General features: G+C 47.0%; 1 protein-coding gene across 1 annotated transcript in view; it reads right to left on the bottom strand.

Moving 5' to 3' along the window:
• Window positions 1-14,400, bottom strand: part of KSR1 (kinase suppressor of ras 1) — a 49,686-nt gene that overhangs the window by 14,923 nt on the left and 20,363 nt on the right. The window contains exon 2 of the mRNA XM_085078613.1: window positions 7,494-7,634. Within this exon, the coding sequence (XP_084934739.1) occupies window positions 7,494-7,634 (141 nt within the window). The remainder of the gene's footprint in view (window positions 1-7,493; window positions 7,635-14,400) is intronic.

Genomic DNA, 14,400 nt, shown 5'->3' with positions numbered 1-14,400 from the left:
ATTCTTTTCCCCTTAGGGAAAATTTTTGCAAAGCTACTAATGTGAAACTTAACTTTTCAGAGTCAGAAATAAAACAGGTCAAAAGCCTGAAAAAGTGTCAGATAAGGATGTTTGGCTTTTCAGTAGTGAAGTGAAAAGCAGAAACAGTGAGGAAAATTACTTCTTTTTTTGAACAAAAAAGAAATGTTTTGACAAAGATAGTGGCCTCCTCCTCCTCAAGCAGTTTTTCCTTCATCAGAGGACCAGACTTACCCGTATCCTGCCTGAAGAGATATCTGTGCAGAACTCCTACTTCTTAATACACCAAAGCCCCACAATGGTAAGGTTCAGATCAGGCAGACACTAAAGATACAAGAGTCTGGAAAGCACAAAATGATCTGGTATTTCCTGACACAGAACTGAGCTGTGTCTCTCTCTCTTCCCCCATTCAAATGTTTCCAGTGTAAGTCTGCAGCAATTGTGGTTAATAAACAAAACCAGGATACTTAGCCCAGATACCCAGGAATTTCCCTGAAAAGTTCTGCCTAAACAAACCTCTCTTTTGCCTATTCTCACAATGAGATCACAAATTTCACAATATTTGGCCTCTATCCTAAAGTTTCAGCTCCTGGAATCAAGCTATATAGAAGTCTTTGAACTTTTATTTGAAGGGGAAACGCAGAAGTGTGTCTCACTGCTTGGAGAAACAAAAAGCTTGAAATCCTCGAGTCCTTAAACCCCACTTCCGACTCTAAAGCAAACGTGAATGTGTTGAGTGTCCTTTAACAATTGCATCTTTCTTAACCCAGACTCTTGCTTTTGAGAGCTGACGCAGGACTTTCAGCTGTGACAGTACTGAACAGCCCCCAACCTTTGGAGCTTTGTAGGTGGCAACACAAAGAGTTTCCATTTTTAGTAACTGTGGCATGGAGCAAAGAAAAAGAATAAATTAAGAAAGGGCAGAAGTCTAGGAAACACATCCTGCATCTTCTGTCACATGCCCTGAACTGGATGAAATACAAAACACAGCTGACTCAAGGGGAGGCCAGGAATTTAAATGAGCATGTAACCAGGAACTTAATCAGAGCTGGTAGTAAGTTAGTTGGTAAAGTGGAAGAATCACAGGTTTCCTCGGGAGAACTTTCCCACCACAGCCAGGGGCAGCTGGAATGCAGGGCCAGCTGGAGTGGGACTGGTGGCAGCACTGCTGGGGATCTGGTTTTTCCAGTGCCTGTTCTGTGGCAGAACCCACCTTCCATCTGGACCAAGGACTCAAGCCTTCCTGGTTGCAGAGAAAATACTTGAAAACAGTTTTTTAAAGACACCAAGCTATTGAGCTCTTTATAAGTGTCAGGGCATTCTTCCTTTGCCTCATCCCTTTTCAGGGCACAGTCTCTGCCCAGAGCTGACTGGTCTGTGGTGGTCCTGCAGCCCCAGCTCAGCTCTGCAGCCCCAGCACTCTCACACAGACCCTGCCCGAGGCACCTGCACCCACACACAACGTCCAAACTCCTCTTTTGCTCAATAGTTTAATTTTAGAAAGACAGAACAGCAAGTTGTAGGAAAGTAGAAAGTACAGAAAAGGAGATTATATTTAAACAATTCCAGTGACCTTGAGCTGGGAGAGCTCAGACTTTCTGAACCTGCTGCCAGCCCCCATGACACGCGACAAAAGAAATAAGCCTTCAAAGAGGGGGAGGGAGGGGAAGTAAGAGGCTTTCTTTAAACAGCCACTCATGTGCTGCACATATGTGGTGGCTTAATATAAAACTGGTCAACCTGATCCCTGTAAGATTGGCCTGCTCTGCCTTGGCTGTGTGTCACCCCCCAGGCAGTGTGACAGTGAAGAGGGTCACTAGTTCAGCATGGCTCTCAAACAGGTTCAGCTGCTGTGAGGGAGAAGAGTCCTGCTCAGGGGGCTCCATGCCCTCAGTGCAGCTCTGGGGCTTTGCACAGGAGTTACTGCACTCCTCACCACTGAGGGTGAGAAATGTGAGTCCAGCTGACCTCCCTTTACCTGCATCTTCAGTGGGTGCTGAGGCTTTAAAAAAAAAACAGCTTTAAAAAATGCAGATTAAAGACTTGCATTAGGGCCAAGCTCAATACCACCTCCACCTCCCTTGTCCTGACAGGGGAAGCTGCAAGATACTCACACAGTACTCTACTAATAAGGTCAGATTTAAAAAAGGAGAGAAAAAGCAGGGGAAGACAGAATCTGCTTTCAATCTTCAGCACCTCGTAAGTGCCAGCAAAATCTAAAGCCTAACCATGCACTGCTCAGCAGAAGGGATGCTAAAAAGCCCAAAGCAGGAAATTATCCCTCCCTACAACAGGTAAGAGGACTTTTCTATAAAGCCCTCCTGTTTATCAGACACAGACTGCATTTCATGGTACACATGTCTAAAGAGAGAAAAGTGAGTACCAGTGCATCCAAGGAGCTATCCAAGGGTTAGTCTCAATTAGTCAGGGTGAAGAGTTCACAACAGTCTTTAATCTTGTCTGGTGTCTAACTTAAATCCCTGAAACATGGCAAAAATGCTGGTATCTAACACAGTGGAGGGGTTATTTTTGGTAAAGATTCCACCCTGCAGATAAGCCTATGTAGCTAATGCTGCTGCAGGCACTCTGCAAAATCAGCCTGACCTCCTCCTCGACCCAGTAGCCACAGCTCTTCCTGTAAAGCTGGACAGTTGTCAAGGCCCCAAATGCCTCCTCTTAAATCAATACATTCCCCCTCCAATCATCCTCCCGTGAAGCAGCAGATGCTAGAAGAGAAAGCCCATTACATAAGGTGCTTAAATTCCCACTGATAGCTCTAAGCAAAGCATGTAAAGATGCTCTTAAGAACATCTTGTGCCTGCTAGTTGTTATTTTGCAGTGGTTTGCTGGTGCCCAGCGATAAAGGTACTGAAAAATTGTTGTATTATTAAATTCCTGGAGACTTTATGGGCATTCTGGAAAGCCTCTCACTTGAAATTTCCAGTTTGCATTAAGCTGTGAGCATAAAAAGGCCATGGTTTCACCTAACTTCACCCTCCTCACTGTTCCACCTCACAGCAGAGGCTGGACAGGAGCTGACAGGGGTATTCTGTCCAGCTGGCTCTTTGGGGACAGGAGAGCTGCTGTCACTACTCTTCTGTGGCAGACAGAGGCAGCAGTTGCAGATCCCTTGGGCTCACCTCAAGCCATGAAGGGCTCACAGTGCCCAAGGCTGCAAGGGGCAACTGGACCCCTTGGCAGGGAAGGGGAGCCCTGGCAGTGGTAGAGACGATTTTACAAGTGCTGTTTACACTGGGAGGGGCCTTCAGCTGGAACACAGTGATGGAGTTTTAGCTCAAGGAAGCCTGCAGGACAGAGTTAATTTGCATACACACAATTAGCACGTCCAGGACCTCTGCTATCTTGCGGTCCAGCCAGAGCTCCAGCTGCCAGACCCATGGAAATCCCCAAACAGCCACAGTCCTCATGGCCTGTTCACGCAGATATGCTGACAGAAAAAGATGAGAGGATATAGCTGTGGAAACCTGATAGGCTTCGGCAGATCTGCCTCCTCTATCCCCCATCCAAAGGATGCACACACAAAACCCCCTCACAACTCCTCCAACAATGGATCTGCTCCAAGCTGGGCCACTCTGTGCAAACAGAACCCTCTGCCACGAGCTTGTAGCAGCAACTCCACAGGGGCATTGCACAGGGCAGCAGGAGGCTCTTGGGGACAATGCCTGCTCAAGTCACAAGCTCTGCTCCTGGTGTGCCCAGCACTGCCCCTGCCTTGCTCAGCTCTGCAGGTCTTTGGCACCAAGCCTGACTGGGGAATCAATGCTGAGATGGGCTTCACAGGCAGCAGGTATCACAGAAAAGGGTATACACTGGGACTCAAATACATTCCCAAATGGAACAGCCACAAAGCAGCCCCAACCACAGCCCTGCTCCATCTGCCCCCACATCTCCCTGGTGGCACAGCTCTGCTCATGGCCAGCAGTCCCTGGGGCAGGAAGTGCTCCTCCCCTTGCATGACAGTTATCCACTCTAAAAACAGCTTTCCAAGCTTGACTGACTGGCACCCCTGCTCCACAGCCTGCAGGGCTGGCCCAGACATGCTTCAGAAGATAAGATGACTCTGTTCATAAATTACTTTTTAAGACAGTGACGTTACATGTGGGAACAAATATAATAGTTATGTTTCTGGGAAGCACAGTGATGAAGGCGGAGAGAATCACTTTCTACACTGAAGAAAATAAGCCAACAGATTTTTTTTTTAGTCTCTTCTATTTGGTAGACATGCCCCAAGCCCAGAACCCAGTAAAGAGCTCTGCAAGAAACTTCTTCCATCAGCTTAAGAGAGGGAACCACGTTCTGTTCTCATCCTCCTTCCCTCCCACTCCCCTCTCAATTCCTGACTCCAACGCCCAAGGCAAGCAGGACAATTCAGATCAATGTATTTCTCTAGGCCCATTTTCAGAGCAACTCTTACCCACTCGAGACAACTACATAGCATAAACATACCTTCTGTCTGTCAGGTTCATTGTCCTGTCTTTTCTAGGTCTCATTTCAAGTACCTCTTTGCTCAGTTTCAATCTGTCATATTTAACCATTTATACATTATTTTTGGTATTAAACTACACACACAGTCTCTAGAATTAATCAATTTCTACAACTAATCAATTTTTAGAACTCTAGCCAAAAACAAGGACTCCAGCATTTCCTAGGAAAATACTTAAAAAGCAAGTTACAGCACAGCATTAGCCCAGCTCCAAAGCAGAGCCTGCTACCACTTTCTACGATAAAAATCTATCTGGCAGCTGATTAGGGGAACAATAACAAAGCAACAGAAATAGCACAGGTTGGGGTGGGGGCTCCAAGTTTCCTTACCCCTCGGAATTGTGTATTCCCAGGGAGCACAGAGGATCCCCAAGTGGAGGCTGGCACTGCCCACCTACCTGCGGGCCGGCGAGGTCGGCACAGCCCAGCCCTCGCACTTGGCGCAGCGTCACCATCTCGCTGCTGTCCACGCTCTCGGCAGCTTTAGCTGTTGCCCAACGCCATAAACAGTGCATTGTTATTACTATAATCTCTTCCAGAGCTAAAGGATTTTATAAGCAGTCATTATTCTTGTTTTAAATATAGGTTTTCAAAGAAATAAAGGACCCCAACAATTATAATCACCAGAGCTTTCGAGCTTCACAATGTCTAGAGCAAGTCACTGAGCAAAAATAGTCTTCACTCTGGAGTAGAGGAGTCAGCAGATATTCTAATTTGGAGCTGCTGCTCTATTTCTGACAGGAGAGCCTGGGAGCTTCTGTGCTTCCCTGCATGGCAGCTTTATTTGGGAGAGGACTGGGGGGAGCGAGGGGAGGGGAGGGGAGACAGAGAAACAGAGCATTGTTCCTCTCACCGCTGAGCTAAAGAACTCCTGCAATTAGGCTGCTTTTCAACGGTGTTATGTCACAGATTAGCACAGTCTTGAAAATACTCCCTCCAGTAACACTAGAAACGCAAAGGGAATCAAAACCATTTAAAAAAGCAAAAACCCCATGAACTCAGGCCTTTCTTCTGATTTGTCCCTTATAAGCAGCAGGCACAGAGAGCCCTCCACTGCACCTCCTCCTATGCCAGACCTGCTGCTCTGTTCAGCTCTCAGAGGTGCCCAGGGCAGGGCTCTGGAGCAGCTCTTCTGAGACTCCACAGGTACTTGGCAACTTCTCCAACTAGTTTCAGAACCTAAAAAGCACAAGAAGAGAGGGCTATGTGCCTATGTGATCACACTGTGACACTTGTGCAGTTTTCCTTCTCTCTGCACCATTTTTTGGAAGCCTTAAGAAGGAAATCCAGCATGGCTATTTCCATTTTACAGTGAGCTAAGAGTGTCTGAGAGATGGGAAGCTGTTCCCAGTGCTCCCTGTGCAACAGGCACAGAACCAGAGCCGCTCAAAGGTCCCCATTTTCACAGTGTGACCTACTCAGCCCTGTCTGCAAAGGCTTCCTCCCCACCTCCCCCCAGTCCTGTCACAGGCAGTGTGCACAAAGCGGGAAACCACTCTAGATTTTGTAATAACTAACTTATTAAAGTTCCTTCTGTCAGTGATTTCCATTTTGAAAGCTTTCAGCTGAAAAGCAGTTCAACATGCTGTATGAAAACTAAACAACAGCAGGAATGATCCCATGACACCTGAGACATTTCTGAAAGGTAACTCATCCCAGACAGCTCTCTGCACTGTGCTGATGTCAGTGTCAAACCCCAACAGTGGCTGCATTGCTATTTTCTGACCAGTGAAATAACAGGACCAAAAAAAAAAAAAACAAAAAACCATCACAGCAAGAACAGAGCACTTAGTTTATTAGTGCAGCTATTTACACCCCCCCAGCTCACAGCCTGTTCCAGCATGCCTACTCAGAAATTATTTTAATGACCCACGGGGTGTTGCAGTTCTGTTGTCCAGCCAATACGAGTGCTAGAGAAGCTGTCTGCACCTGCATGAAATGGATGCAGAACTCTTAAAAAATAACCATACATTTGGAATCACAGGAATTTCAGTGCTTTGTACACTTCTTACATTTCTGTCGCGGAGAACAGATGGAACAGAGTTCATTTCACTGGACACTGCTTGGGAGAGGGCAGCGAGAAAGCATGAATCAAAATAATAGAGCTGGAAAATTCCTTCTGCCTTAGACCAAACCTGAATTTGTTCACCCCTTTTAGTGACCACACATACAGAAAGGCAGCCTCAACCCTCTCTGCTCCCTGAATTAGCAGGATGTGGTGGATTTGAACTGTCCACCTCCCTCCCCCCTTTCCTTCACCTCTTCCCTGCCCCCAGTTCTGCAGGCATCACAAAGGATTTATAAAAGAGCTACAAAGACATTCTTTTAGACTCAGGCAATTCCAGTAACCTTAGAAACCAACATTAGCTGGGAGCCTGGCAGTTTGGCCACAGCAACAGGCTGCTTTTGTCCTCTCATTGTCACTGCTGCACCTTTGGCTGTGCCACCCAAAACCTTGCTGGGCTGGAAGGCAACACCAGCATCACATTCAAAATGAACAGTAGGATATAAAAGGAACAACATGGTCCTGAACTCATCCTGCTTCACCAGAGACCACTTAGTTACATCAGAACCAAGCTGGCATAACTTCCATGGAAATTTGTCGAATTTTTCAGCCAGGCAGATTCCTGCTGAGGTCAAAGAAAATTTTTGGTTATTTACTGATCAAAGGAAACTGAATGAGAACATTGTGACCTGGCCTGCAGAGGCAAAAATGGGAAAAAGAATAGAAAAATCCTTTTCTACCTTGTTTAGCTGTCAGTGGACTGAGCTCTGTGTGTAAGTGTGTGTATGTAACAATGGTCCTGTTTTGGCTAATGCTGGACACAGAATGTAGCATAGCACAGTACTATTAATATCTACAATGCAGTAAGCGATTAAGTTCTGCTGTGGCTCTCAGACCCAGCAGGCAGCTGGGAATGGACTGAAGAGACTGGAAGGTGCTGTGCTGAGGGCTGCCTCCCCCTTCTTACCTGCACCACCTCTTTCCTCACGTTGACAATGTCCAGCCAGTCGTTGAAGCGAGGGTAGCTGTTGAGCTCTGCTGTCCTGTCGCTCAGGGGAACACTCAGCTTGCACTGCCGCTGCCTGTGGATGTAGTCAATCAGCTTCACCTGGGGGATCCAGAAAGCAAACAGTGAGTGAGTGAGGCTCCTTGGGGTGTGCTGACCCTTTCCAGGCCGTGTTTGTACAAGGGGGATGCTGCTCTGTGAGTGGGGCTCTTTCATTACATACAAGTGACATTCTCCTAGGAGCTCTCAGGGAAATCCATGCAGTGCATTTCCCTCGCACTGAGCATCTTTGCCCTTCAGCATTTCAGCAGAAGGAAGGACCTTGCAGGGCCCTTCCCTACAGCACTATGCTCTAAACCCCACCAACAACAGTTCTGTGCAGAGGCTGGGTGCCACTCCAAAATATGAAGGGGATCCAAACTATTTGAAACAATAATTACAGTCAGTTTGCAAGCACTGCACATGTACTTGTAACCTCATCTGAGATGCTGTGGGCACCACTAGTCCAGCCTGCAGGATTGTCTGCCTGCTCATCCACTGGTCCTGCATATTTGCTGAATTCTACTACACCTGGTCTTCATTTGGGTTAGAAGGTCACTGAGACAGGAATAGCCAAAGTAGCCAAAGATTCTGAGGCCCATTATTAGATGGGCATTTCTATTACGAAATCAACATTAAAAGCAGCTAACTTGAAAGAACAAACATTCAGGCAGTGCTGCACATCTTTTATTGTATTCTAAAGTTTTATTCCAAAGCTTTCATCACCTGATCATCTCATGGCAAACGCACTACACAGAATTCTTCACTTTAGGCACAGATGAATAAAACAGCAAAAATTAATATTATTTGTGCCTTATGTTTGCTTATCAGAAAGAAAATATTCTCCAAAGATTTCTCACTGTGTCACACATACCCATGGGGCAGGCTTAAGCTTCAAAACCTTCCTAAGAAAACAATGCCTCAAAGCAAGTTAGTTGATCCATGGTTTATAAATCAAAACATGTTCTTAGTCAACTAATTTTAGCATTTAGGACAAGATCAGACTGAAAATGTAATGGAAAAAACAAACATGGATTCTTTGACCATTGTAATGTGTCTCCTCTTGCTGTTGCTTTCCTATGAAGTTAGTTGAGGGTATGTTTTATGAGCAATCTGATTCCTTACAACCATTAGGTATAACAAGTTTGTCAGTGCCCACACACTGAATTCTGACAGCAGTGCCACACAATTTGAGATTTATCAGAAAGTGTGTGAATACCAAAGTGATTCAAAGTCTTCCAGCAATGCCATTCCCAGGAGAGGCAATCCAGGACTGCCATGTCCTAGAAACTCAGCCATCCCTTAGCATTCTCTCTCTGACCACCCTGCTGAAACCAGAGGAACCTTTTCACCACAGCTTCCCAGCATGGCTTTGGAGCGCAAGACCTACAAGAAACTGGAAATCCCAATCACTCATTTTCAGTACCTCTTTTTACATAAAGGGGCTGACAGCACTTCCTTTTTTCCACTCCTTGTCTGCTTCCTCTGGCCAGACCCCTGCAGAGCAGAGCAGGGCAGGGCAGGGCAGGGACTGGCCCTGGGCTCAGCAGTGCCTGGGCCTCGTGGCTGCCATGCTGCTGTTACTGCTCTGTGCCAGGCACAGCCCAGCCAGGGACTCTGTCCCAGCCACTTGTGCCATGTGCCAGGCCCTGTGTGACCTGTGTGACAGAGCCACACTGCTGCTGGCTGTGCCAGGACCCCAACCTGCTGCTGGCTGTCCCCTCTGGCTATGCCCTACCCTGAGCTCCCCTGGCTCTGGAGCACAGCAGCTCAGATCCTTCAGTCAGCCCTGCAGGCAGGGGCACACACGTGTCACCAGCTGCCTCAGTCGTGACCTTCTGCTTTCTCACTGTCACATGGCCATTCCCACAACAGCCTGTCCACAGAGCACTCCTGTTCACAGCCACGTCAGAAAGGAGATGCTGCTCCAAGTATTTTCCTGCTCAGGGCTTGGTTTAAATCTTCCTTCTTCTCAGTGTGGCTGCCCCCTGTATGGACACTGTAACACTGGGCAGGCTGGGATGAGTAGATGGGCAAGGGCCCCTCAGGAAAGACAGAAAGAAGAGGCTGCAGGAAGTTGGAAGACTCACCAGCCCCCAGAATGCCAAAAATCAGCCTACACAAATGAAAAACAGCTTCCCAACTGTGCAATAGCTATGTCATGGAAAAGAGAAGGAAGACAGAAATCACCCAAGCCCTGTCTTTTTCCAGAGGCCACTGGAGGGAAGGGTCAATGACAACACATGTTTTGATATACAAACTGCAACCACAACATCCAGCCCGAGGCAAACAGCTCAGCGCGTGTTTGGAAGCCCATAGTGGAATTCCCAGGGCACTGCGGGATGTTCCTGCTGCTGCCCCTGGCTCACCTCACCCGTCCCCATTCCTGGGCACGCCTCAGGGCTGTGGAGCACCTAGGGACAGAGGCAAGATTGCACAGTAATTTTGGAACTGGTACAGCCAGCCCTGGCGGGCCTGCGTGTAAAGCAGCAGTTCGGCTCTGCAGTCTGACTATAATCTGTTATTTTAGTGTAGGATCTCCCATCAGGCAAGATTTATTTTTCCTGGAAGAAGGATGAGCTATCAGCATACTCTGTAAAGCCAGAGCTCCAGGCTTAGTTATGTGGAACACTAATTACAAGCAAATGCCCTAAAAGTAGTACATGATCCAGAATAAAGCAGGGAACTGCAGGCAATGAAGGTGTCAGAGTATGTTCCAAAAAGCACAGTGGAAGGCAAGAAGGGCTTAGCATCTATTTATAAATGAAAGATCACAAATTATGTAAAAGAAAGCATACAGAAACCGTGCGCCCCACGCTCTCCAATTCCAGGCTGCAGTGTCACGAGGACAGCACGCTGCTCTGAGGCAGGATATTGCTGAGGTACACTCACTGCTTCTGCACTCCTCACAGAAGTTCTCCTGGCCAACTTCAGTGTAACACCAGAAGCATCACATGAGTCAGAGAACGGAGCTGGGCTGCACTCCTAGCTCTGCCACTGACCCGATCTGCCTGATCAGCAGCAAATGCACTCATCTCTCCCTCCCTGCCCATCCTGCAGGAACTCCCTGGAGCAGGCACTGGCTTCAGCTGTTTTCATAGTGCTTAAAAACATACTGGTTCAAGTGTTTCCCCTTCCCAAGTGTCACCCATAGCATAAACTCCCAAAGAGTTTATCACTCACTGCTGTGAGTGACTATGCAGCACAGATTTCAATGATAAATATCTTTTCCTTGTTGGATTGTAACAAGTTCTCCAAAATGGACGAGCAGTCTGGCAGCACAGGTCTGAGTGTCTCAGATGGCCAAGGCTGGTTTTCCCCGGATAACTCCTTCGCTTTTACTCCTCAAGTCCAAATTTGTTTTCCTCTAGTCCTATAAATAGTGTATTTGCATTCTCTTCCCAGCCTACATGCACCACGCTTCTCCCCCAGGATGAATTTCATTTTGTTGTTTCCTGCACAGACTTTTAACTAAACTACATGGTTTGGCTTTAATAGCTGAGCTGTTGCAAAACCCTTTTCTGAGAATATAATAAAAATTCTGGGTTCAGTGACGCACATAAAAACCCACAACCAGCACACAGGTCTCCAACCACAAACTAGACCAGGAGATAAAGCCAATAGTAGCTACTCACTGCCTGCTTGCTAAATGGCATGTCCTACTCATAACAAATGGCAAACCCCACACCAGAAGCAGCAACACTCCAACTGCCTTGAACCCACAGAGATGGGAAAGGACAAGAACAGAGACAGGATACTGAGCAGCTGGAGTAAATCAGTGATTGCAGGGCAGAGCCTTCCTGCTCTGCCTGGTGCAGCCAGGACACCACTTCTCATTGCTCTGAGAAAAGCACATGCTGCCAGGTGCTCCTGGATGCATGTTCACCTTCTTACAGTGCCTTTAAAAAATCTGTTTACAACACAGAGAGAAGCAGGTCCAAGAAGTTTAGGAGAAAATTGCCAAGCTTGTACTTTTTAATTTATTTTTATAAAATAAACAGCAGATCTCTTGAGATACAAGTCTGCCTGCATCCATGACCTCAAGCCAACAGTTGGGACTTGAGAGGATGATAAACAAACAGCAAATGCCCAGAAGTTTTTCAGCTGCACTTCTGCAGACATGGCACAGGAAAGCATCTGTAAAACCAGATCACTGACATTAAACCTACTGCAGCTTCTGCACTTGGTCAAAACCCAGTCAGTCTGAATTCAATGCATTTGATCCAAATAAAAATGGAGAAAAGAACAAAGGCTAGATGAGTCTGCATATTTCCTGAAGCCTTCCGTGGCTGAGTCTCATGCTTTGAGACATTCCTTGAAATACTCCATAAATGCTGAAAAAAAAAAATTCAATTCACAAAAAAAAAAAAGGCAAACCAAGGCACAGAATAGAAATTATAAATTAAACAACCTGGGGACATGCAGAGGGACTCTGCTATACCAAAGCGCCAGCCAAGATTTCTTCAGAATATCAACAGTTGGAGACCAAGTTTGATTCAATCATACGTTCCACAACCAAATGCCATGTTTTCACACTTTCACAAAACTTAAAATCTGCTCAGTAAAGCCTGCAACTTCTCTTGTTGACTTGAAACATATGCAATGTTTAGAAGAGGAGTTTTGCAATACCCAAAACAAACAAGTGTCATGATTTAATCAACAAATCAAGCACATGGTCAAAAGCAGATCCTATTGCTCCTGTGAGATGAAATCTCAGGGAGCCTGGCAACACTGGAGGAGACAGTAAATATGAGCTTACACCGAAACTTCCAAGGCTACAACCACGTCCTGCCCTGCAATTTACTGAGCTGGTGGCTGAGGCTTTGAAAGGATCAGATCAATGTATGGTCCAGCTCTTGCATGTGGCTAAGAGAAATGCAAATCATCTATCTTGCCTCAGACAGGAATTAATCAGGAAGGAACTCCTCTATTAACCTCCTGCCAAGAACCAGCCCAGAGGGCAGGGAGCACTCCTCTCTCAAGCATCCCAGCAGCTCCTGGTGCAGCAGGACACTGCACTGGCCAGATCAGGATCAAAGCATGAGGGAGGTTCTGCATTTCTGCCTCCTGAACACAAGGCAAAACTTCTGGAGTTTATCTGCATGGGGCACTGGGGAAAGTCAGATGAGTCATCTGAAGGCATCCAGTGAAAGTGGATTCACTTCACACCTTTAGCTGACTCTTATCTATCCTCCCCAGTGCCTTTGTATACACGAACCCTATGTCAGACCAAAATAACCTCCTGGGCCACCTGAGCACTGAAGAGAACATAAAAAGGTCAGAATTGGACTTGCCAGATTTGCCTCTGAAGTCATGCTTGGCAACCACGTGAGAAACTGATAAAGATCTCACAGCCACTGGGAGAGCTGCAGCATATGAGATGAGTGTACTTCAGGGCACCTTCTCAAAGTCATCCAGTTTAAAGTGAAAAAAGGGTGCAGCGAGGTTGATCCATGCAAGGGAAAGACCTCGGATGTCACCTTTATACAGCACTGGAGAGCTCAGAAAGCCCCTGTGCAGGTGCCCACACAAGGAACAAAACCCTCCCCATGTGAGGCACTCACCGTGGTCACTCCAAATCCAGGGTCAGTGCCTGCTCTGCCTCAGGGTCCATCTCAGAAATGGCCTCAAAAGCAGCCCTGCCCTTGTGGGCTTTGGAGAGAGGAGCACAACAGAGCTAACAAGTCCCCTGGATCCTGCACTAACTGGGTGGGAATGCCAAACTGGAGGAAATAGAAAACATCAAAGTAGCAGAAGGGCTGGCTGGGTTCTCCAGTGGGGACTGAGCATGTCCTGAGCAGAACCTACTCCAGAAAGCAGGAATCAGGGCAGTCTCAGGTGTGATCAGAGTGCTGTTGAACCTGAACACTGATCTGGGGCCAGAGGAGTCTCCAAGGAACACATCAGGACCAATCTCCCAACTGGAGGAGACCAGAGTAAGGCCAAGGAATCACTGCAGTGAAGTACTGCTGAGGTTTTCGTGGTGTGTCCAGGAGCAGGCAGCTGGGGGATCACAGGACACAGCTCTAGGGTCTAGGACACTCTGCCAGGGATATGCAGGCACAGGACTGGACTCTCCGTGCTGAGCAGCCAACCATCCAAACCAGTTCTGCTCCAGCACGAGGGTCTGCAGGACCCTTCAGCTGACACCAACCCAGCCGTGTCTGCAGCTCTGCCCCACACAGCACTGAGCTGCTCCTCTGTGAACTCAGGCTCTCAGCAGCTGACTCATCTGAGTGCCCCTGGCTATCTGGATTGTTATCAGCATCTGATCACAGCATCACCAGCACCAACTGCAGCCTCAGAAATTCTCATTTCCCGCTGTGGTCAGAGAACTCGCTCACTGTGCCTGTAGGTATAAAGATACCTGACATCACTGGGAACTGTTCCCTTTCCAGTATAGGGAGAATTGAACCACTGCCTGGTTTTGACAGCTTTAGAACCAAATCTGCTTGGTTAAACTGAAAGAGTGGGTCTGTACCCTTTTCACATGACATATGCTCAATTTGCAGTGAAATCTGATCCAAACCTTTTCACAGAACACTTCGTTCAGCCACACAGAAAACCATCCTTCCCATCTGTGCTTCCATTAGAAACAGACAGATAATGCAGGATTCAGCTGGAGAGTCTCACAATCTCACAAACTTCCAAGCTACCTTGAGATCAGCACGAAATTCAAACAGCTCTTTTCAAGTCAAGCACGGGATCTGCACAGGAGCAAAATTCACAGCCCAAAGTAAGAAGAGAAGCAAAACACATTTCATTTCAAGGAATTATTTGTATCCTAAAAAATTAGGTCATTCAGTTTGTCACCCACATGGCTTTGCCC

Source organism: Lichenostomus cassidix, chromosome 19 (genome assembly GCF_008360975.1).
Source record: "Lichenostomus cassidix isolate B80296 chromosome 19, HeHo_3.0, whole genome shotgun sequence".
Taxonomy (NCBI): domain Eukaryota; kingdom Metazoa; phylum Chordata; class Aves; order Passeriformes; family Meliphagidae; genus Lichenostomus; species Lichenostomus cassidix.
Note: the sequence above shows the minus strand (reverse complement) of the source record. Positions and strands in the feature narration are given on the sequence as shown.